At 33.4% G+C, this 25,877-nt stretch overlaps 1 protein-coding gene across 7 annotated transcripts in view; it reads left to right on the top strand.

Annotated features, from left to right (window-relative positions):
- Positions 1 to 25,877, top strand: part of LOC117025712 (sodium channel protein type 2 subunit alpha) — a 125,379-nt gene that overhangs the window by 67,434 nt on the left and 32,068 nt on the right. For 6 of the 7 annotated variants that reach the window (XM_033111801.1, XM_033111806.1, XM_033111802.1 and 3 more), the window contains 5 exons: positions 3,328 to 3,460; positions 8,299 to 8,537; positions 13,946 to 14,119; positions 16,574 to 16,930; positions 21,997 to 22,476. In XM_033111801.1, coding sequence (XP_032967692.1) covers positions 3,328 to 3,460; positions 8,299 to 8,537; positions 13,946 to 14,119; positions 16,574 to 16,930; positions 21,997 to 22,476 — 1,383 coding nt within the window. Of the gene's footprint in view, positions 1 to 3,327; positions 3,461 to 4,941; positions 5,077 to 8,298; positions 8,538 to 13,945; positions 14,120 to 16,573; positions 16,931 to 21,996; positions 22,477 to 25,877 lie in introns of those variants that run through there. The other variant, XM_033111805.1, reaches the window with a different exon arrangement.

Here is a 25,877-nt window from a genome sequence, read left to right as displayed (position 1 = left end):
AATTTGACTCTTCCACTTGAAGTAGATACTTTTATCATATTAATTATATCGAAACCCAGCACTGCAACAACATTCTTTCTCTTTGCGGGTCAGAGTGCGATAACATTTTTAGCACCCACTCAAATGACCCCAGCCATTGCACGGTTGTGTGGTTTAGAAGTCACTCAAAGTACCTGGTAAAGCCATGCTGTAATTTTTAGAGATTTCAGTTTTTATGTTAGTGACATGAACTCTTTTTGTAAATAAAGTGACCTTAAATCAAGACTATGGAAAAGGGTTTCAACTAAATACTGGACACTTAGAAGAAAATATTATTGACATTTCTTCTGGAAAACATAAATTGCTTTTTAACTTTCGTATTAAATAAGATTTCATTTGCCGATATAAAAATATTCTAGCAATGACATTTGGTTGTATTTTTATATTATAGCTTGCTGAATCACATTAAAATCTTCTTTGTATTTTTTTTCCTTTTACACAATTCTATTTATTATAGTTGGACAAGGTCGTCAAGCCACATTAAAATTGTATGGAGTCAGCTTTCAGTCACCTAATAGAGGAGCTTCTTACCTTGGATTATAGAAATAGCCACTGGTTTTCACGTTTTTCTCATGGCCTCTCCTCATCACTTTCTCCCAGAGAAATGTCCAAGTACCCTGGAGTCAAATCAAATCATGTAAAACGTGGAACTTTGTAGTGAAGGAAGAATGCAGAGGGAATGCCAACTTCTCTTTCAAAATAATCATAGATAACTATGTACCAGACACTGTCCAGAACACTTAACGTGTATTAATTCACTTACTCCTCACAAAAACCCTTTATCATAGTCACTAATATTTTGCAGAGGAGGAAAATGAGGCCTGTGCATGATGGATCTAAGATATGACGCTAGGTAGTATGCTGGCTACTGAACCTACATTTTATCCATATTGCAATATCGCCTCCTATTGAATTTTTTTTTAACTTTCTTAAATGGAAAAGAAGAGACAGCTAAGAATACAAACACTTTCATTTTCAACCCAGTGTTTCCCAGAATACTTCCATCACACTACTTACATCAGAATTCCCCGAGATGCTTCTTGAAAATGGAGATTCTTCATTTCCCCCTCTCTCCACCCCTGATAACTACCAGTCTACTCTCTGCTTCCATGAGTCATGGTCAAGAGTAGGAAATTTTAGTTATGCAAGATCAGTAAGTTCTGGAGATTTATGTAGCATGGTGCCTAGATTTAACAATATTATACTGTATACTTAAAATTTGTTGAAATGATAGAGCTTATGTTAAGTATTCTTACCACAAATAACAACAACAATAATAATAAAGGAAGTGGGAGGAAACTTTGGAAGGTAATGGCAATGTTTGTGACCTTGATGGTGTTGATAGCTCAGATTGAATACTTATGCCCAAACTCACTGAGTTGTAGACACTAAAAACGTACAGCTTTTTGCATATCAATCATTCTGCAATAATGTGGTTTAAGGAAAAAAAAAAAATAGACATTTCTGGGTCAATCAAAACTTACCCAAACCAAAACGCTCAGAACAAAATCTCTTTCCTTGACAGGCATCCCACATGGTTCTTACACATAATAAAGCATGAGCATCACTGATCTTGATAAATGTTAATTGAGCAAACAGAAACAAGTGCACAACGTCATTGCATGAATACACAGAGAATGTCAATCTGTCAGAACATATTTAGCATTTATCAGTAATTACCATAAAACTTCTGTCCTGTTAGAAAGGATGGAATAAATCTCCAAAGGCAAATTGGGGCCCGTTTGAGGCAAAGCCTAGTGTCGTCCCTCTATTTCCAGTTCCCTCACATCCATTCTTCCGTCATGTAGTCAGGTGCTGTGAGGCAGGGCACTGCACTGCGTGCAGACAGAAGGAGGTGGCCCTGAGGGACTATGGAGGGGAAATGAGAATAGAAAATAAACAGTGGCCAGCAACTGATACCCTCGAAGTACACAGTGTCTTGGTCTTTACCCGTAAATTCAATCGAAGCAATTTAACCTAAAGAATTTATTCAGTAATATCATTAGAGGTTTGGGAATCTATCAGTAAAATTAGACATTTAGGATGATTGCACATATACTTCTGTATAGAGCACAAGGGACTAGATGACCTTTAAGTGGCCCAATTTTTTTCTTAAACAACTTTGCTTCTTTCTGACCAGGCAAAATATTTTAAATTGAGAGACAACTTTTTGATTTAAAAGAGCTTTAGTTTCAGAGAGGGGTTATTTCTTTTCTCATTAATTTTACTTCTCTTTTACCATAAAATTAATTGTAAAGTGACCTATATGGATGTTTATCACCATTAGTCACAATCATATCAATTGAGTGGAAACTTTGCTTTTGAATATATATGCATTAGACGTGCAGGTTACTAAAAATAATGTTACTCATATCACAATAAGGTCAGTAGATGAACAGGACTCGTATTGCTATTTTAGAAATAGGGAAAAGCCTCAGAGAACTGTAAGTGGCTTCTTATTTATTATTAGCACTCAGACCTGTTTGACATACTTAAATTTTGTCTTTGCTTTCCTGTAATAATTAACTTCATTGTTTGCTCTCCTAAAGAAGAAATAAATTTCTGTCCCATGTTGAAATTCTGGTAAGCTTATTTTAGAATAGCAAATATCAAATCATCATATTATTGTTAAAAATCAAAGACCCCCAAATTGGTGTTATCACCTTAAATTAGAGTGTCATTGCCAAGGATTGGTTGTTTTGAGGATGGAGTTGTTTTCCACATGTAAGACAAAATTATAGATTAGTTCTAATATTTAACTTTATTAAGGATGTTGGGAAATGTTACCTGTGTATAAAGAACGAAAGCATGTTGTAGTGGAATTCACATTTTAAGGGAACTATTAGTGATGCATATTAGGGAAACCTTAAAAATTATTTTTGTACATTACACTGAATATGTCTATAAAGATCTAATAACTCAACTTGCGAGTAAATGAAGGAACAATATGTTTCAGTCGAAACCCAACTGGGATTGGTTGAAATGATGAAAGGTTAACTACCCAATACTAGGTTGGTCCCTCGAGCCCAAAGCTCCAAGATGGAGGAATTAGAAAAGTCCATCTTGATTGCAAACCCTGGCCTTCCTGAAAGCTGAAAATCTGTTTGGCTTTCAAACACTTCCCAAAAATAATGACTCCAGCAATGTTTTAATGAGCTGTTCACATCTGAGAAAGCATGGTGAACATTTAGTTAAGTAGCACCTATTATAGTGTTCCTATTATAGGAACACTTGAGGTTTTGCTGCCCTTAAAAATAATGGTTATTTCATTTGAGACTTTATTTTTAGGGAACAACTACTGAAACAGAAATAAGAAAGAGACGGTCCAGTTCTTATCATGTTTCCATGGATTTGTTGGAAGATCCTACAGCGAGGCAAAGAACAATGAGTATAGCTAGTATTTTGACCAACACCATGGAAGGTACGTCAAACGTCTTACAGCATAGTTACTGCTTGGTGGTGCTTTGGTAGTGATAAAAAAAGACAATTCCATAAATTCCAAGAAAATTCTTTCTGACTTGATATCACATCATCATGTCTTTTACTAAATAAAAGTAAAATCCATGTACAACTCGTGGATTCTACCATCTCTGTAGATTTTTACATTTAGCCTCCAGGAAGCTACTGCAAATTCAAGATATACTTGGAATACTATTTTCATAAATTAAATTCTAAACTGTCGAAGCTTGTGTGTGCATGACATTGAAAGAAGTGTAATGAGGGATGCTTGTTTTTATAATGATGCTAACCCATTTGAATTGAGTATACTGCTTGAGACATAAGTTGTAAAATCATTTTATTTAACCAGAAATGCAAATGAGAAATGTAAATTAGGACTTGATATTAACCTTTTTGAAGCAGAATTTTCAAAATTTTATAGAACTACTTTTGCATCTTTCTGATCAGAGTATTACAATACATCAGCTTTCTCTTAGCTGCAGTTTATGTCTGAGTAGTTAACATATTGTTTAGAGGTCTGGATCTTATAATGCCAAAATAACGACTTTGGGGACAACTTGGTCTGTGATCAATTCTTGTCTCTGCCATGTGTTAAATGTGTTAGTTTATGACTCTAAACTTCAGTTTCTTCAATAAAATGTGGAAAATGGTGTTTAGCCATAAGGTTATTATAAGGATTAAATGAGGCATCATATATAAAGCAGCCATGTACCTGGCGTATAGAAGGAAGTCAATAAATATTATCATTATTAGTTGTTTTTGTTGTTTTTGTTAATTTACATGTTTGTGCCTTTCTATACTGTAAGTGCATTCAAACATCAACTATCAACTTCAAATACTTGGAAAATACTTTCATATAAAATATACTCTGTCCTCCTCCCTTACCCTCCTTTCTCCTTTTCTCTTTTATAACCTCTCCCTTTCCACTCCCTCCCAGGTATTTGTGTGTACAGATGTGTCAAAAGAAAAAGAAAGATGGAGAATGTGTGTGTGTGTGTGTGAGAGAGAGAGAGAGAGAGAGAGAGAGAGAGAGAGAGAGAGAGAGAAAGAAAGAGAGAGAGAGAGAGAGAGAGAGAGAGAGAGGAGAGGAAAAACTTGTGCACATGACTTTCTTATGTTTAGTTCTAGTTTCTCTTAATATTGGATAGATTCTTGGAATAATTGTTTTCCAATCGTAATGGAAAAATCCCATGATACGAACACTTGTACCCAAACCCTGAAAGTCACAGTCAGAAAAAGATCACAGTATAGATGACCGTATATATCACAGCCATGTCAGTATCACAAGACCCATTTTATATGTCCTAATGCAGATCAGAAATCTTTTCACTGATTTCTATGGAATATTAAACTCAGTACGTTCTTCCCCAACCTCGCCTGCAATAGCTTGCACTCCTTCTTCCCCCCCAGCTGCCAGTAGCTTGCTCCTCCCTGTCCCTCCAGGTAAATCTTTTGAAGATTCTCTGGTCTTCTGCTCCTTGCCATAGCAAAACCACTGAGAGGAAGCTGCCAGTGGTTCTGCTACCGATGTCAGCAGCATGTCTGCTCCCTAAAGCAAGAAGTAGAGAAGGAGACAGGGTAAGTCTAAATCAACAGTCCTACTTTGCGCTTCTGATAGCATTAAGTTTAAGCTAACATGAGAAATTACTTAATAAACATCAACCCACCACAAGATTGAACTTGTCCACTAATTAAGATATGGAGTTCAAAATGAGTGCACCCACATCACCCTCCTCGGGAATGTGTCTCATGGAGTTGCTTAGGAGGAAAACGATGTCCCAGAAATAAGTATAACTGAGGAAGCAAGAAGACTGAGTGTTTGGTTTTCATATCTGCAGAGGTCTTGACTTTATATATTTGTGAGACAATGGCTAAATTTTTATTCTATTTCTCATTGGTTGTATAGAATGAAAAGCTTGTTTTTCTTTATTCAATTATATCTAAACACTTTGAATGTGGCTTTGATCAAGGTCGGTTGTTAGCAATACTTAGCATACACGTGCATACTAGACCTGTCTTTCATATGTTATAGACCGTTTTTTGTTCCTAATAATGGTACAAATGTTTCTAAAGTTGATATAATCTATTTATTTGGGGATCTTTTCTTCTAACTCTAATGATTTAGTTCACCTTCCCTTTTTATGAACCAGGCTGTTGATCCGGCTGGCAACTTCTCTTTTCCTTCTTTTGAACTACAGCCAAGTCTCCATAGCCAGGGTAATGAATAGCTTCCTACTTAATGAAACTGTAGGAGATGAGCTAAAATGAATTGTTTGCTTTTCAAGTTTTTTAAGTGCAACAAGCATCTAGAAATGTTTCCTGGTCACACCCCTGGGGAAGTTGGTGGGAAGGCTACTTACAAGCACCTGAGAAATTGAAAAGAGCCACCAAAGTCTAAATTCGTCTTGAAATGATTCTCAGTGTAGATAACCCACAGCGGAATAATGGAGAGATGGCTGTAGTTCTCTCTTGAGTGCTTTGGTTTGTTTCAAAATGTAAGATTATCCTTTTTTTTTTTTTTTGGCATGAATAATTGAACGATTTTATTTTAAAACTTAAACAGCTTTGCTCCACTTTTTCCTGCTCAAGATGAACAACACTGGCTGAATTTCTTCTTTTGAACTTTTATCTTTTTTTTTCCTACACAATTCCTGTTTGCTTATATTTATCTATTAAATGACAGGTACCATTTTAAAAAATATTCATGCACAGTTTTTTTTCATTTCTCTTTTGTTATTTAGTGTAATAAGAATATCTTTTTTATCTTATCGTGTTGCCCTGAAAATAAGACATAGCTGGACAATCAGCTCTAATGCGTCTTTTGGAGCAAAAATTAATATAAAACCCGGTATTATATTATATTATATTATATTATATTATATTATATTATATTATAGATCCTGTCTTATATTATATAAGACTGGGTCTTATATTATATTATACCCAGTCTTATATAAGACCCGGTATTACATTATATTGTATTATATTATATTATACTGGCTCTTATATTTTATTTTACTATAGTATAATATAATATTACTTATATTACATTATATTTTACTATAAGACTGGGTATAATATAATATGATATAATACCTGGCATTATATTATATTATATTAGACCTGGTATTATATTATATTATGTTATATTATATAAGACCCGGTCTTATTTTATTATAAGACCGGGTCTTATATTAATTTTTGCTCCAAAAGACTCATTAGAGCTGATTGTCCGGCTAGGTCTTATTTTTGGGGAAACTCGGTAAGTATAGACATAAGGTTATTTGGAGTCAAAGCATCTACAAGATAACTAGCCATAAAAATTATATTTATATTTTTCCTCTGATATACAACACAGCTATTATTTATTGTTTACAAAATTACATATTAAAAGAAATGGAAATACACTGTGTACTAGAAGAATTTTAATATCTCAAGAGACAATTGAAGAATCTACCTCTTATGGATTTCTGTTAAAAATAATCAGGAAATTGATTTATTTTAGGGAAGTTGTAAACTTTATATCATTAGTTATTAGTGAATGTTTATCAGCAGAACAAAAAAAATCATTACCTATGGTCGTGTTTGTGCATTCCATATTTAGTTCCTAGTAAACTGCACGAGGTTGAGAGGGATATTCTTATTGCCACAGTAGTAATATTAAAGTGACTGACCAGAGTCAATTATACCATAAATGAAAAAAAGAACCTTTCCCTTTTATTTAGTGCTAAGAAGTGGAGGCCTTATTTAACAGAGCAGGTAATAGAGTGTGCAGCAAGGATATTGGCAGAAAACAACAAGTTTTTCATCCTTTTCCCACTCCAGAGTTGATTAAGAGATTATCTCACCAAAGGAAGAGAGTAGATAATTTACCCCGTCCTGAAACCCCAAAATGATTTTCCAATATTTACCAACTTGCAGTATTTTGAGTATCACCTGTACATTTCTACTTTTTATTTAGTCAATTTCTCCTATTATTGAGTCAAAATTCTTGAAATCATTATAGTTTTTCTTAAATAAATGTTTTAATATGAAATTTTATATCATAGGGTTTAGTATGATAATTATATATTTTAATACATAAATGCACATGAAATGAAAATTTATGAATTCTACATATGTTCCACCTAAAATCCTCTTGCATTTACCAGTAGTACATAAGTGCCATTTAGTGAGACATGGGTTTCTGCTAACAGTGAGGATCCTGGTTTCTTAAAGTAGATATTTCCTCTTCTTTTGTGCCATCTAGTTAAAGTAGGTGATAGTTGAGTTTAATATGCAAACCTATGTTTAATGAGGCTTAACTAGAAATGTTTTGACTAAGACTGGTGACAATGACAAAACTATTTTATTAAAAGACCCCCAAATATATGTAATTCAAGAAATTGAGATTCAGCATGACTAATAAAGGTTTTTAGGACATCTCCTGAGAGAAGCTCTGTAATAATATATATGTGTCTTGCTCTACCTGGAACATGGATGAGTTTTCTGTATTCTTAACATATGTCCTACCCATTAGTTTCTGATATCTTTGAAAGTAATTGTCAGAAAGTATTAAACAATGCAGATAGAATCTTGGAAACTATGTTTAGCCAAGTTGAATTTGGAAAGTTTACTAGCCTTTCTGTGCCCATGATTTCTATGATAGCTAACCCATTATAAGTGTTTTCCTGCTTCACCATCAGATTAAATGATAAGGCCTTTTAATAACTTTATTTTTTTTATCACTTGCAATTTAAACCAAAGACTGATTATTGGAAGTAAACAGTTTTCATGAGTATTCTAACTCTTTTCTTCCAGAACTTGAAGAATCCAGGCAGAAATGCCCACCCTGCTGGTATAAATTTGCTAACCTGTGTTTAATTTGGGACTGCTGTAAACCATGGTTAAAGGTGAAACATCTCGTCAACTTGGTAGTGATGGACCCATTTGTTGACCTGGCCATCACCATCTGCATTGTTTTAAATACACTCTTCATGGCCATGGAACATTATCCCATGACGGAGCAGTTCAGCAGTGTGTTATCAGTCGGGAACCTGGTAAGGTTCACTGAGGGTTCTTCTTTCCATTGAAAGACTTCATGATTGCCTGAATGAATTTCCCATATGACTCTCAGATTAAATATGAATTAAGTGACCATGTATATCTGGACAGCAAAAGTTTAGAATTCCTTTTTTAATGACAAAAATGTATTGCTACAGTTAAGCCATGGAAAAGATTCAAAGATTTTATGTACAATTTGAGTTAGAATTAATTTAAATTGTCCATTCATTAGAAAGATGATTATGAATTATGGAGGACATTAGTTTATGAGAACAAAATCCTGACCTATTTCTCACGTATTTAGAATAGATTTTTTAAGGATATGTATACGTTTGCCAAACAAATTATAAAATATGCCAAGTGAGATAATTTTGAAATATAATTTATAAATACCTGAAGATGGATTCTTTGGGAAGGAAACATCATATAGTGGTTATTATTTCTGTTTAAATTTCTCCTGTAAATTTAGGAATTTATAAATGATGATTTAAAAATTTGTATTAACATTCACTGGATACATGGTAGAGTGATAGAAATTAAAGTAAAGGGGTCTTACACAAACAATGTCAATAATTTCACACAACAAAAATATATTGCTACCAATATAAGAGGCTTATTAAGTTCTCATGCACCTCCCAACTTGATATATGAACATATAAACAGGTTGTATATAAGTAGTAAGTAATATGTTCTAAAGTATAATACATAATATTTTTAGGCTCTGAAGTAGCCACTATTTTTTAATTATGTTCCAGATAGGTCTTGATTGATGCAATGATAAAGTTAATATATACTGACCACTTATTTTGTACTAGGCACAGTACTAAACGGTTTACCTGAAATCCCTTTTCTGGGTTCCCACAAAGTTAGTCCTAAGATAAATACCATGATAGTCTGCATTCTACAACTGGGGAAACTACCAATGAGAAATTGACAGAACAGTGGAAGGTCAGAACCTTGTATCGGAGACTATGAAAGCTATTTGAGATACTACTGTAAACTATGGTAAAAAAAATCACAGAACTTTAGAGTAGAAAAGGACAGTAACATTACCTAGTCTAAATTTTCACCCATAAGGAATATCTTCAACATTATCTCTTAAATGTGAGCAAGGGAAGCTTTATGGAGGTGGGTATTAGGAAACAACTCAAATGGGCTTAAGCATAAATAGAGTTCATTACTTCAAGTAACTGAAATCTTTTCAGACAAAGCTCCGGGTTTTAACCTTGCTAAATTCAGGTTATCAGTCAATGTCACTGGAAGTCAGCTTCTTGCCCTACGTCTTCCCGATATGTTTCCTTCATCTCTGGCTGGGTATTCTATTGATGGCAATGCTCTACCTACTTTTATCCTAACAACAGAGTGCCCTGAATGAAATAATTGTACTACCTAACTCACAGCTTTATCAGAGAACGAAGAATTAAATATCATTGTCCTGTTTGGACAATGACCATTTCTAAGCCACTCAGTTACTCTGGTTCTAAGGTTAGCATGCCTTATTTGGCACAACAAGAACCCTGTCTGATCACTGGAGACAGAGTACATGAGTAAAACTATGAAGAAAAAAATCAGGTCTCCTATTACCAGAAGAAGAGAGAGTGGTTGGTGGAAAGATATAAACAACAAATGGACAATTCAAAGAGGGATTTATCTTATGTGTTAAGGAAGGTAAGATTTCTATTTGAGGTAAAACATAGAGTAGTAAAATATATATAAATAGGAGACACATTCCTCTCAAGTGCATATGGAATATTCCCCAGTATAAGCTTTATGTTAGGTCATAAAACAAGCCTCAATAAACTTAAAAAGATTGGAATCATATAAAGTACTATTTCTGACAAAAATAGAATGAAATTAGAAATCAATAACAAAAATAAATTTGGAAAATTTAAAAATATGTGAAAATTAAAAAGACATACTCCTAAATAATCAATGAGTTAAAGAAGAAATCACAAGAGAAGTTAGAAAATAATTTTGAGATGAATGAAAATGAAACACACCAAATGGAAATATATGGTATAGGACTAAAACAATGCTTAGAGGGAAACTTATACAGTAAATGCTTATAGTAAAAAAAAAAAAGAAGAAATATCTCAAACCCATAGTCTGTCATTCCCTCCTTAATAAAGTAGGAAAAGAAGAGCAAACTAAACCCTAAGCTAGTAGAAGAAAGGAAATAAAGAATAGAGTGGAAATGAATGAAATAGAGAATAAGAAAATAATAGAGAAAATCAACAAACTCAAAAGTTGATTCTTGAATAAATCAGTAGAAATGACGAATCTTTAGCTAGACTTAAAAAACAAAGACTCAAATTAATAAAATGAGGAATGAAGAATGAAGAGTGGACATCACTATAGACCTTACAGAAATTACTCCTTATACAGTATACTCATAAGAAATACTATACACAATGGTATGCCAACACATTAGATAACGTAGGTGAAATGGAAAAATTCCTAGAAAGTAATAAACTAAACAAACTACTGAAACTGACTCAAGAAGAAACTGAAAATCTGAAAAAAATATATAAGTAAAAATTGAATTAGTAATCAATAAATGTGTCCACAAAGGAAAGCCTAGGCCAGAAATAGTTTCCCTGGTTGATTCTACCAAATGTTTAAGTAATTGACACCAATCCTTCACAAACTGTTCCAAAAAAAAAAAAAAAATAGAACAGAAGAGAAAACTTCCCTGCAGAGTTTGGAATTTGAAGCTAACCAAGATAGAGAAATTGGACAAATACTTTGGGCTTCCCTTTGAAACCCATATGCACTACACTTTAGGAGTGAAAACTGTGTCAGAGAACTAGAAGTTCCAGCTAGAACAAAGAGCAAACCAAAATAGCCTTGTCCTATCTGATTAAGTATAAAACCAAGCTACTATAAGTTCCAGGTGGACAACATATAATTTAACTGTTTTCTAGGACAAAAATTAATATTCTTCAGAGGAAAATAATTGAATCAAAATTCTCTACAATACATCACCACTATCACATGAAAAATTATGTGATATGTGAAGAAGTAGGAAAATGTGACTTGTAATTGAGAAAAAAAGCATTCAATATAAGTAGATTCCGAAATGACTGAATTGCTAGAATTAATATAAAAGGACTTCAGAAGAGCTATTATAAATGTTTAACAATTTGAAAGAAAATATGGTCATAAATAATAACCAGATAGAGAATATGAGCAGGAAATAAATGAAAACTATGAAAAAAATTATCTAGGTATTTTAGAATTGAAATGTACAGATTCTAAAATGAAAAAAAATCATTGGATGGGTTTAAAAAAAAATTTAATATGTCAGAAGAAAGGGTTGCTAAACTTGAAGCAAATCAATAGAAATTATCCAATTTGAACAGCAGAAAAAAACTGTCAAGGAGAAGGGAGCTGGGAGATAAAAATGTCCCCAAAAGGGAACTTTATGCTTTGAGTACTGCAGCAAACTATCACATAATGCACAAAAATGCGTTTTGGGTCAATTTTTTTTAAAAGTAACTAAAAACAATTTTTTTTCTTGAGTATGATTTTGTTTTAAAAATATTTGGAAATAAACCACTTGAGGAATATAAAACGAAACCAAACAAAACAAAGGAAAAATGAACTGAGTCTCACTAATCTGCAGAATATTATCAAGTGGTCTAATATTTGTATAAGGGAGACCCAGAAGGAGGAAAGAGAATGGGAAAAAAAATATATTTGAAGAAGCATTGGCCAAAAGTTTCTCAAAATTGGTGAAAAATATTAACATAGACACCTTAATATTAAATAATAGAACTTGAATGAACATCAGCAAGGGTAAGTATAAACTACACTACATTGGGCACACTTTGGTCAAGCGACTGAAAACAAAAGAAACTTTGGAACAGCCAGAAGAAAAATACTTAAAAAGTCACATGCCACATAATGATGTTTTAGTTAACTACGGACCACATATATGACCTATAAGGAAGTGCCATAAGTTATGGAGCTGAACCATTCCTATCGCTTAGTGATATCATAGCCATCATAAGGTTGAAGCACATTGTATTACATAAATGCTTACCGTTGTGTTACAGTTGCCTACACTATTCAATACAATAATATGCTGTACAGGTTTGTAGCCTAGGAACTATAGGGGAACTGAATCTGTTACCCCCAAATATATCTCTTTGGCATAAGGATTATTTTCATCTGGCTAATTTTAAGAAACAGCAGACATGGGCTCTGTAAAGCAAGTAGAAGTCCCCTTAATAAAGGGCATTTACATTTGTAAGGGTGTCTCCCTTGCTGTATACTAGGAAGAGGGGGATGACTTTATCTTCAGAAATTTTTATCAATGCAGAAGACAAAGACTTAAATTTGTATGACAAACTTACTCTGTGCTTTCCTGGTAACCTCCCATAACTGACTGCCCCCACCCCCAAATCAAGTCTCTAGCTGGAGATGGTATTTAAGGTAGTGATTTCAGCCATTGCTTAGTTTTCCTGAGTCTCTCCCATGTATACATGTTATTGAACTTTTGTTTCTTTTTCTCCTTCTAATCTGTCTTTTTTATTACAGGGATGTCTAGTCCAGAACCCAGAAGGGTAAAGGAAAAATTATATTTCCTTCCCTAGAAAGCAATAGGTTATAACACACAGCCTGGGTGTGTAGTAGTCTGTACTACTAGGTTTGTGTAAGTGCACTCTAGCAGGATCGCACCGCAGTGAAATTGCCTAAGGATGCATTTCTCAGAATGTATCCCGTTGTTAAGCAGCACGTAACTGTAATATACAACAGACTAACATCTAATCAGAAACAATTCAGACCACAAAAAGTGGCCTAATGAAAGAAAGAAAAAGAGGAAAACATTAACCCATTATTCAACAGTGAAAATATCCATCAAAAGTTAATGTGAAATAAAGAATTTTAATATTAAAAAGAAAAACTGAGAGAACTTGTTGCACCAGAATTATGCTACAAGAAATGCTAAAGAAAGTTCTCCAGGCTGAAGGGGAATATCTTATCAGATGGAAATTTGAATCTGAGAATGATGGTCACTAGAAATGAATAAATGTGGGTAAATAGAAAAGACTTTTTTTCTTATCTTAATTTCTTTAAAAGATTACTGTTTAAAGGAAGTGTTTACAGCATATATAAATGTAAATATATATGAAAAGATTTAGTACACTTGACTGGGGTGCCAAAGATTTCTTGGAAAAAGACCAAAAATGCTATACACTATCTAAATATCCATAGAATATTCAAATAATGGAATTCTACTCAACAATAAAAGGAGAATAAACTGGTAATACATGCATGGGTGAATTTCAACTTGAAGTACTCAAGAGATATTTGGAAAAATCAGTAAGACTCGGGTTTTTGAGTTGGCCACAGAGGTTTTCAAGAGTATTCACTTATATAATAAACATTTCTCATTTAGGTCTTCACTGGGATCTTCACGGCAGAAATGTTTCTCAAGATAATTGCAATGGATCCCTATTATTACTTTCAAGAAGGCTGGAATATTTTTGATGGTTTAATCGTGAGCCTTAGTTTAATGGAACTTGGTCTGGCAAATGTAGAAGGATTGTCAGTTCTTCGATCATTTCGGCTGGTAAATTAAAACTGAATATCCATAACATTTTTATAATCAATTTCATTAGTTTTCACTCTTATCTAGCAAATTATTACAAGATTTCACATGGTTACAATATTGTTTGAATACATTTTTAAAGCAAACCAGACTGCCCCACAAATGGATGGTAATTTCTTTGCATTATAGCTTTAATGGGTAGATAATTATATTGAAAAGAACAGCCCGATTCTCTCCTTAGTAACTGAATGACAGTTTTCAGGGGAGGGAGAAAAAGAGAGTCATAGATAAACCCAAATCACAATTAAACAACACAGTATTTATCTCTGTTATGTGGAGTTAGTTTGTTTAATCACGGTGTTTCCCCAAAAATAAGATCTAGCTGGACAATCACCTCTAATGCGTCTTTTGAGCAAAAATTAATATAAGACATGGTATTATATTATATTATGTTATATTAATTAATTATATTATATATATATTATTATATTAATTATATTTAATTAATTATTTAATTATTTAATCATTTAATTATTATATTAAGTTTAATATATTTAATTATTTAATTTAATATATTAAATTAAATTAAATTTAAATTTAATTTAATATATTAAATTTAATATATTTAATTATTTAATATTTAATTATTATATTAAATATATTTAATATATTTAATTATTATAATTAAATATATATTAATTATATATTATATGTTAATATATTAATTAATATTAATATATTATTATATTATATGAAACTCAGTTTTATATCATAGTAAATTAAGACCTGGTCTTATATTAATTTTTGTTCCAAATGACTCATTAGAACTGATTGTCCAGCTAGGTCTTATTTTCGGGGAAACATGGTATGCCTTTCAGCTTTGTTGGAACTTAGGATAGGCTCACCTTTTTATCAGGAGCTCAGGAAGGATAGAATTGCCCACTTTGCCCCCATAGAAGCCAAGACTCAGGACCGCGTGTAGAAGGGAGGACAGAGCTTCCCATACATCTGCTCCTTTAGCCAGATCAGGAAATCTCCAAATTCACTCTCTGAGAAGAATTGCCTGTATTATGTTTGGTTAATTTTAAAGAAAGGGTCTTTATTTGATATTAATATTTTATAAGTATATGAATCTTTTACAACGGAAACAAAATATCATTTGATACTTTTCCATTTAAAAAGTTTGGTATGTTTTATTGGGTTGTGAATTTGTGTTAGCTCTAACTTTCTATGATTTATTTTCAAATAACAGGTTGTTATTACAAAATTACTAAAGTAACTTACTTTAATGGTGACAAGTCCAAGAGTTTGTTGTGAAATCTGTTTAGAATTTCTCTAACCACTTCAAAGTTCAAATTGGAGTTGTGATCCTTAGAGCTGTGGTTCCTTTCCCTACTCTTCACGGAGAGCTATGGATCTAATTTGAAGCTAGAAGGATATATAAAAAAAAAAAACAGAACAAAAATTAGAAATGATTGTATAAAAGTAAATATGGGCACCGGCATTTAAAATGTGTGGTAAATCTTCGTGATAATGTGATGTAGTTTAAAGAAATAAGAAGCATAATACATTGGAATCTTGCTTCGTGTGTCAGGCTCTTTTGCCTTAATTATTCTCTGGGAATAAATTAAACATTTTGGTGCTTATATTCACCTCTTTGAGTCACTTAGATACCATTAAATAATGTGCTATGCTTGGCCTGACATTTATTGACGCATCAGAAATGAAATGCTGCTGCTAGTTAGCGTAAATGGTATTTTAGAGGTCTCTATGAGCAAAAAGAACCGATGAGTCAAGCACATTGGTGGAGAGCCATGTACACACTCTAATGAGTTCTTGATTAAGTCACTGAAGACATCAATGTTGACAAAAAGCAGCTTTTACTTAAGTCCAAGTACTTTTTCTTTGAATGTAGTAAGTCTTTAAAATACAGACCTAATATTACAGCAAGCTAAAGAGGTAGTAAGATTAAAGCATCTAAAGGCTTAAAGAAATGAGTTGGTTTTCCCCTTGTACCTCATATTAAGTGTTAATTTTATTTGCATGTGTGCATTTCAGTATGATATTTCAAGTACACTGAAAAACATATGCACTTTGGGATTTTAAATAATGAGAGCCTCTACTTTTCTGAAATAGTCTCAGCTAATTAATTGTCATTAATTTTAAATATCTCAGTTCCTTACAGAAAAAGAAAAAGAGTATTACATATGATTATGTAAGATTCTGGAAAATGTGTTGTATCTTATTCTTAAAATACGAATGAAAAAAACTGTGTAAGTATTTATTTACAATATAGACTATTTTCAAAGGGAAACGCCCCATGTATGAAGGAAAGTGATACATTTACTAGGTAATAATTCGACACACAAATAGTCCATCACCGTACAATTGAGACACTGTAGATTTTCCCTGTAAATAATTCCATAGATTCTTTAGAAGGCAGGGCAGTAACAGCCTTCTTGCTTTCATTCCCAGCTCCGAGTTTTCAAACTAGCAAAATCTTGGCCAACACTGAACATGCTGATAAAGATCATCGGCAATTCAGTGGGGGCTCTGGGTAACCTCACCTTGGTGTTGGCCATCATCGTCTTCATTTTTGCCGTGGTCGGCATGCAGCTGTTTGGTAAGAGCTACAAAGAATGTGTCTGCAAGATCTCCAATGACTGTGAACTCCCACGCTGGCACATGCATGACTTCTTCCACTCCTTCCTGATTGTGTTCCGCGTGCTGTGTGGAGAGTGGATCGAGACCATGTGGGACTGCATGGAGGTCGCTGGCCAAACCATGTGCCTTACTGTCTTCATGATGGTCATGGTCATTGGAAACCTAGTGGTATGTAGCAAAAACATTTTCCGTAAAAGATAATGTAACCATGTAAAAATAGGTTCAACTGACGAATGTTTTACATGTTTCTGTGGGGGGGTGGTTATATCAAAGCCATTTCCAATTCTCAATTATTCATGATTTTAGGAGACAGGTATAGTTGAGACTATTGAAATCCACCTAAACTCTTTAAAAAATTTTTAAGTTATTTATTTATTTTTTACTGAAACATAATTGATATATAACATAAACTCTTAAAATATCTTTTAAGCCAAAGTTGTTCTTTGTCAGTAATACAGCTTACTATTGCAATGGACAGGGCTCTTTTATCTTTCAGTTCTGTGCTACAGAATGGAAGACTTACTAAGAATAGTCACTCATTTATAAGTACTAACAGTAGTATCACTTGAAAATGTTTCGAATTTGAGTTTCCTACAAATTGGAGTTAAAAAACATTAGTGATCCTCTCAGTCCATTAAAAGCACACGGAGTTTTGAGTGCCTGGAAACTACAGTATGACCAAGTAACACTGACTCAAGAATCACTTATTATCGCATCTGGGTAAAATGAACCATACCGAGCATCTCTGAACTGAGTCCTGGAAGCATGAGAAAGATGATAAGAAGATATATAAGGCATAGTGATATTGGATTTATTCGAACAGGAGTCAAAATAAGAAGTATCTAATACTTGTGTGTCAAAATATGTGAAAATAAAGTGCCATATGTCAAGTTCACAAAATGGAAAAATTGCTTTACAATGGCAAGGATGATCGGAAAGGTTTTTCAAGGAATTTGAACCTGAAATATCTTTAATTGAGATCTAAGATTTAACTTGGTAGGCAGAAAGGTAGACCATCCCAAATCAGGAAACAGTCGACCCAGTGGTTGGGGAACAGAAGACAATAGACTCCGTGGGAAGGATTAGGCTCTTATACTTTAAATATAAAGCAGTTAGACTGAGTTACTTGATTAGGTCCCATTCCAGTGGAAAAGAACAAGGATTGTCATAAGCAATATTTTAAAGTATATACTTTATAAACTTAACTTCTTTTCACATAAAAGTGATGAAAAGGGGTGATGGAAGGGAGCTGACTCTGGGTGGTGAACACACAGTGTGATTTATGGATGATGTGATACAGAATTGCACACCTGAAATCTATGTAATTTTACTAACAATTGTCACCCCAATAAATTTAAAAAATAAAATTAAAAAAAAAAGTGATGAAAAGGAAGAAAAAAGGGAGGGGAATAAAGCCAAAAGATTATCATTTTATTTCTGATCATTCCCAGATTTCAGCCTCCTCAGTATAGGTTAGATAATTTTGACCTATTCTTGAAGTAACAAGAAACATAAACACTGTACAATCCAGAAATATGAACAGTGGCTCAAAACAACAAATGTTTATTATCTCATACTTTCTGTGGATCTGAAATTTAGGAGCAGCTTATCTGGGTAGTTCTAGCTCAGGAGGTTTCTATAAGGTTGCTGTCAAGATGTTGGCTGGCGCCCCAGTGATCTTGACTGAGGCTGGAAGATCAGCTTTTAAGAAGGCTCATTTTCATGCTTATTGGCAGGAAATCCCATTTCCTTTTGGCTGTTGGCATAGGGCCTCAGTTCCTTTCCACATGGACGGCTCTCTCCATAAGATTGTTAAGTATCTCCATGACATGGTAGCTGGCTTCTCCCAGAGCAGGTGATACAAGAGAGAGCAAGGAAAAAGCCTTCTTTATTTTCTAATCTTGAAGTCACACACTGTCACATCTGCCATAGTACGTTCGTTAGAAGCTAGTCACTAAGAGCTCACACTTAGGAAAGAAGGAATTAGGCTTTAACTTTTGAAGGGAGAAGTATCAAATAATTTGTAGGTATATCTTAAAGCCACTACAATCCCCAGTACAACTTGCTTTCAGAAAGTGGTATACATTGGAAGAAGAGAAGAAAAAACAGAGAACTGAGTTTTTTAATGACAACAGTGAATGAATGGATCAGGCTGTAACAGGGAATTCATAGTGGGGGTACTAGAAAGTAAATTTGAGGCCAGACTGTATAGAGTTTAATTTATAAAAAAGACTGTGCATAACAAAATTGGATTTTTTTTTCTGTAGGCAATTCAAAGCTACAGGTGGCTTTTTATCAGGTAAATGACAGAAAGCAAATAGTATGTTGGTCAAATTTATGTAGCAGGAAAATGCAGAGTGGATTTAAAGGGGAAAAAACTCATCATATAACTTATGTTCTGTTAGTTTACTGAAATAAGACAGCTCTCTAATGTGTAATCACACAGAGGATTAAAATTGAAAAGAGAATTTCAGGAAGTATCTATAACTATGCATGGTGACATTTAATATTAATTTGGATTGCTATATATATACATACAAATGTATAGTCTGTAAAATCATTTCCATCTACTGGCATAAATTTAAAATCTGTACCTTTAAGAAAGAAATTAAAGGCTCTCTTTTTTTTCCTATCAGTTAAAAAAAATTCCTTCTTTTGTGATAGATTATTTCTGGAGTACCTAAGGTAGTAATATCTGTCACTTTTACCATGTTAAGGAAATGTGTTCATATCACATTTGTTTAAATAAGACTGAATGAACTCGATGCACTGCCTCCTACAATTCTTTCTTCTCATCCTCACCAGAGAGGATTAAGTTCCCCAAAGACAAGCTGGCATCACCCCCTTTTAACACACGTAAACTTCCACATGGTGTTCTACCACAGGACATGTGAGCAGTTACTGCCTTGCCTGGTCCACGGGCAAGACAGTGAAGGAGCCACAGACTGCTCTTCCCCAGGCCAGGATTTTTTTTTACAAGACATTCCTGGTTTCTTGACACTATGGCCAGAGATTTTTTTTTACAGGTTCAAGGCAGGTGCTGCAGAAAGAGCATGTGACTTTTTGAAGATCACTACTTGTAGAAGTATCTGACCCTTTCTCCTCCCTCTCTAATTGAAGGTGGGACATGGGCACACAGGAGTGGTGTGAAAGTTTTGGGTTCTCACAGATGCTGAATCAGGATGGATATATGTAATACAGTTCAATCTGGGACCCAAAATGGAAACTATGGTAACAACTTTTATTCGAAGAGACTAATTGGGGGACATGTGAAAGTCGATTTCACTCAGTGAGTTAACAGTCTGTCCATGAACACCTGTGAGACAGGATTCAGGGTTTTAGTCCCTGACTGAGCTTGTTCAACTGTGTTCCCCTAAATTGCCATTGATCTCACCAACCTCCTTGGTCAGCTGTTATGCAGATACCCTTTGGTAACAAAGGAAGTCTACACAAAGAGATTAGCATGGATCACACAAACATTTCTAGGAAAATAAGGTAAATTGAAAGATGTATTGCAGAAACAAGTTGGGTCATAATAACCTTTCCATGTTCCAGTAGCTGTGTGAGAGCCACATAGATTCTTTAATTGAATCCTGACAACTATCATGTAAGCTAGGCCGTAGGAAAATTGCATTTATTTTACAGAGGAGGAAACAGGTGCAAATTGGTTTTGCTACTGGTCTAGAGCCATGTGGTTAGTAATTGACAGAAACTTCAATTTTTACCCAGCACTCTAATTCTAATGAGAAAGAGGAGCAGGCCATTTAAGTATAATGAAAATGACACATTTACAAATAGAGTAGTTGCCCCAATGCTTAGAAGAAGAAATATAGATTGGGTCTCACTCTGGGAGGGTTGATTGATGTATATCAAGAAAAATTTCCTAATACAACAAGGACAGTGCATTAATAAACCTTAAGCAATCAAATCCAGAAAACAATTATGGCACCAAAATTAAATTTTATTATGGATAAAATCAAAATTTAGCAGTTATTGTTTTCTCTCTTTTATCTATTTTTATCCAAATAATCAAAGGCAAATTACAATAAAATATACATTTATTGGTAAATTCCAGATGAAAAGGAGCAAGCCTTAGCATGCATACCTATCAGCTATGGTATAGCAATTAGGAGATATATCAGTATAGACTCACAAAATTAGGTGCAGTCCTTCTTGGATCGTATATGTTTTTACCTTTCTTACCACCTTTGGTCAGAATAACTTGTAAGTGTTTGTAGACAAAGGAGCTCTAAGCCTCAGTAGTTTATTGGAAACAGGATTGCAGCAAGAATGTAGCATCCTTTTCATTGGAGTTTTACTTAAAATCTTTCCTAGGATTCTTCTCTTGTATCATTTACTTTTTGTATTGGCCCTCTTTACTGCTATATCATTCTTACATTCTATATGCTTGAATAATAGGGACTCGTGGTAATTGTTAACCAAACCCTGACAAAAAGCATATGACTTAGTATTGTAACCATAGGAGTGCCTGATTCCTTAGTAAATTACTTCTTTTTGAGAATGCAGTGGTTTTACAGCCACTAATCTTTTCACTCACTTATACCAGTGGGGCCTATTTTTGGAGATCCAAGTTATAGACTAATTAGTAGTCTTATTCATGGCAATATCTTGACTTCACAATCTTTAACTCAATGTTAACATCACTGTTGTTGTGTAATAGCCATTTCTTTGTAGTATTTTCAACCATTGTATAAATCTGGTGGCCACGATTTTTTTAACCAAAAAATAAAAAAATAAAAAATTGGTACAAATCTATAAAAATCAAATTATATTTAAATATATTGGAATCATCTTTGGTTTTAAGAATAAAATTATAATAAATTATCATTGTCTTGGAAAATCCAGGTTACATGAACAAAATACTCAGCATCCCAAATAAAACATTTTTTTTCTTTTTTACTAGGTTACTAGGTTACTTATTTATCTAATAACTAAGGTTACTCTTTTGGAATGGAACTTATTATAGATTTATTATTGAACATGGTTTCAGTAATTTTGCAATGACTAAAAAGAAAATAGTGATAATAGTCTTGTTTGATACTGGCCAGGGATTTATTTCACTCTCTTTTTTTTTTTCAGGATAGTTTGTCATGAGCTAGAAAAAAATACCTATTATCAAAAAATTAGGTATAAGAACAATTTTGGAATTTTAAAATCAAGAGCAATTGAAATGACAGAATGTTTTGATCACCTGATTTCCTGTTGTGTTTTAGGTTCTGAACCTCTTCCTGGCCTTGCTCTTGAGTTCATTCAGTTCAGACAACCTTGCTGCCACTGATGATGACAATGAAATGAACAATCTCCAGATTGCGGTTGGAAGGATGCAGAAGGGAATCGATTATGTTAAAAGAAAAATACATGAATTTATTCAGAAAGCCTTTGTGAGAAAGCAGAAAGCTCTAGATGAAATTAAACCACTTGAAGATCTAAATAACAAAAAAGACAGCTGTATTTCCAACCATACCACCATAGAAATAGGCAAAGATCTCAATTATCTCAAAGATGGAAATGGAACTACCAGTGGCATAGGCAGCAGTGTAGAAAAATATGTTGTGGATGAAAGCGATTACATGTCATTTATAAACAACCCCAGCCTCACTGTGACTGTACCAATTGCTGTTGGAGAATCTGACTTTGAAAATTTGAATACTGAAGAATTCAGCAGCGAATCAGATATGGAGGAAAGCAAAGAGGTAGGAATTTTTTAATAAGATATTCTGGTATTAGGCTTTAAAGTATCAGACTGTTTTAAAATTATGTTTTCTTTCTATAAGAAAATAAGAAGTATCGATTGATACCTTTTTCTATGGTAAATTGGTGATAAATTGATGACAAATTAAAATATAGCTAGACAAATAATATGCTATTTTTTCAGGTATTTATCATTTTGACTTATTGATAATATTAATCTGTAGATTAATAAGAAGTTTTCTAAATATTTAAAAATAATTTTACATTTATGAAAATGCCTGTTTATCAACTTTCTTCTTTATAATTCTCCCACAATGGTCTTTTGTATGTACTAGAAAAATATTGGTAAGTGGGTAGTTCCAATTTTGATTTTGCTACATTCGTGGCTTTTATGAAATGCTTCGTAAAATGTGGTCTTATTTAGTTTGCACAGGCATGTTTATTCATGAGAAATCTGATTGGGATCTTGGCTTGATATTTGCATATAATTTAATGTTTGCTGAAGTAAATAATTTTTTTAAGGAAGTAAAGCTAGTGATGAGGAATCATGCTGAAAATATTTTTAACCCTACTGAGCCCAATGAATGCTGTCTAAAAACACAAAAAGCCATAATATACTATTAAATGTAAAATTCTGAATTTATCAACTACAGTAAGAGTCTTGATAATCTACTAGAAGAGCATGAGTACTAGAGTGAGTATGTTTTTGGTTTATTTATAGGTTGATAAGTGCACAACTGGGGGTTACGAGAAACGGAAGTCATCATTTAGAAATAAAGTTGGGTCATTAAATTTTAATACCTATTCCCCTCTTGTTAGTTTGACATTATTCCTAATAGTAAATGTTTCCCTTACAGTAAGGGGAATAAATTTTTATTTTTATGTATGTTTAATTTTAGAGTATTATATAAACTAAGAATGAATTATGAAGAATCAAATGTTGAAGCCATCAGTCAGTTTAAACTTTTGGCTAAGTTTGAGTAACTTTTGAAGTGTAGTTAACTTGACATCCAGTACTCTTAATTCATAAATTTTATAGCCTCAGGCTTCTCTAAAGATTATGTATTTTGCCTCACCTCAAACCATTGTGTTGGACATAGTAGGAATGTTAAATAGGTGGGGCTTATAGTAGGAAAATCCAAACTATCTTTTTAATTTCTCTTGTTGCCATTAATTTTTTTTATTTTCTGCTTGAATTAAATACTCCAAAATAATATATGTGAAGTCAGTACTTTGGAATTGGAGGCAGACAACTGATCTGCCAGTTGGAAATAAAATTATTTTATAGCTTCAGCTGTGGAATCCTTTTAATACCTTCCCACCGTAGAGACTGTTACCTGGTCGTTAAAATTTATTATTTGGAGAAATTTTCAATTATAGCTTTATCTCAGACTTCCTAAATATAAACTGATAGACTAATAAAATATTGGGCAATGGTCTAGCAAGGAAATATGTGCAGGTTTTAATCTTTTTGTATTTCACCTGGTAGCTCTACACTAGGAAACAAAAGAGAATTGAAGCAATCAAGATTCCAAATGTTCCCACCTGAAATATGTTTTTAGTGGTCTGTCTTCAGGTTAATTTTATCTTGTCCTTTTCTTAACTGGTGGGATGGGATTGTGCTGTTCAATATCGCGTTTAGAGTAGTAAGATGGTATGAGGCTTATTGATATTCTTTTCTAAATGGTTAAAAAAATAAAGTGAAAAAATGGAGCACATTTTCATTTTTCGCACGCCTAAATAAATTCCTTTTCATAGGGCAGATTAACCAAGTAGACCGAGAGGTTCTTTAGGTGTTTGAACTCAATCCTCTTCTATTTTGTCTGCCAAATTTATGAGATTCTTTGATAGTTCTGTAGATTCTCTAGAGCATATCATTTAAAATTCATGTCATAATCGTGTATGCTTTCACTGTTAACATTATTTTGGCTACATTTAATGTAATTCCTTTTATACTGTGTGATTTTGAATGATCAATTTTTCTTCAGAGTTTTAATAATGTTGAAGTCGTGCTTAAATGATTTTATCACTAGTGCAATATGGTGACTTTCACTGCTTACCATTCTTACTTCTCACAGGGGTAAAATCAAGCTGGAGACATCAAGAATGCAGCTCTGGTGTTTTTTAACCAGCCAGAGACTCGTGCCACCACTTTTACCCAGGTTACCTAAGCAAGTTATACATATATAAATATAATCAGTTTCTAAATGAATTTTGACTGGCCTGCATGTTACTCAGCTACATTCCTTGCCCACCCATTGGCAGTAAAATGAAAACATGCATAGCTGCTCTTATGCTGAGTCATAAAGCATGGTCAGGCAATTCTGGCAAGCCTAACTTTTTAAAAAGATGATTTAGCTGCTAATTTTCTTACATAGATTTGAATAGAACCTATATTCAGTGAAAAGTAAAAGTGCATGCCTTTATGGATTATTTAATTTTTTAATGTTGCAGAGTTTTGAACATGCTAAGGGCCTGAAGGAGAAATGTAGGTGCTCTTTCAAAGACTTTTACAGAAAAACTTTCTTTCCCCTCGCCCCCCCCCCTTTTTTTTTTAAATATAGCCTCAGTGAGTGTACTGTGTGGGTAATTTTTTGTTCAGTGTCATATAAAGTTTTTCTGAAGGGTAATCTGCAAATTAAAGCAATCCCTAATTCATGTGCAAAATTTCTAAAGGATGTTTTAATGTGATAATAATGTAAATGAATTGGAATGTTTATATTTTGGCTGCATGGGTATGATTTTTATCTGCTTCATTTTAGAGAAAATGGCATTGCATTATTTATCAATTGACCATAAGTATTTTGCAATTAGAGTCTTATCCCCTTGGAGATTCCATTGATGTTTACCCCTAAAACTCTGAGACTGAAAGAAAAGGAAATAAATGTCTTTTGTACACCAAAAAAATAAGAAATACAGTCTTTTAGGTGGTATTTTCATTCTGAAAATGGATCTGGAATCCACTTTTTTCATTCTGTTTTTCCTCAGTCCTTTGTGATTTGGTCTCCTCCATTTCATCCAGACCTGCTGGAAAACTTTCTCCTGAACAATATTAATTATAACATGCACTGCAAACTCCTATGTAGGAAGAGACTCATGTGAGCTCTTGCTCCTTTGGTGTTTTTTAAATAAAGGGACCTCCCTTGTCATGTGACTATGGCAATGAGCGTAGCATGCTATGAGATCCATTTGGTAGACCTTTCATTTGAAGTTTTGTGCTAAAATATGCTGATCAAATATTCAGTCTAATTATTTTCAAGAAATGTTAATTAATACTTTGTCATTTAGATGCAGTTTCCTCTCCTTCTGCCATACCATAAGCACATTTGGTTCTCTGGAGGAACAATGATTATACCATTCTTGGAGAATTCTCTTACATTTTGGAACACAGTATTCAGTCACT

This window comes from Rhinolophus ferrumequinum, chromosome 8 (assembly GCF_004115265.2).
Source record: "Rhinolophus ferrumequinum isolate MPI-CBG mRhiFer1 chromosome 8, mRhiFer1_v1.p, whole genome shotgun sequence".
In the NCBI taxonomy this organism is placed as follows: Eukaryota; Metazoa; Chordata; class Mammalia; order Chiroptera; family Rhinolophidae; genus Rhinolophus; species Rhinolophus ferrumequinum.
Note: the sequence above shows the minus strand (reverse complement) of the source record. Positions and strands in the feature narration are given on the sequence as shown.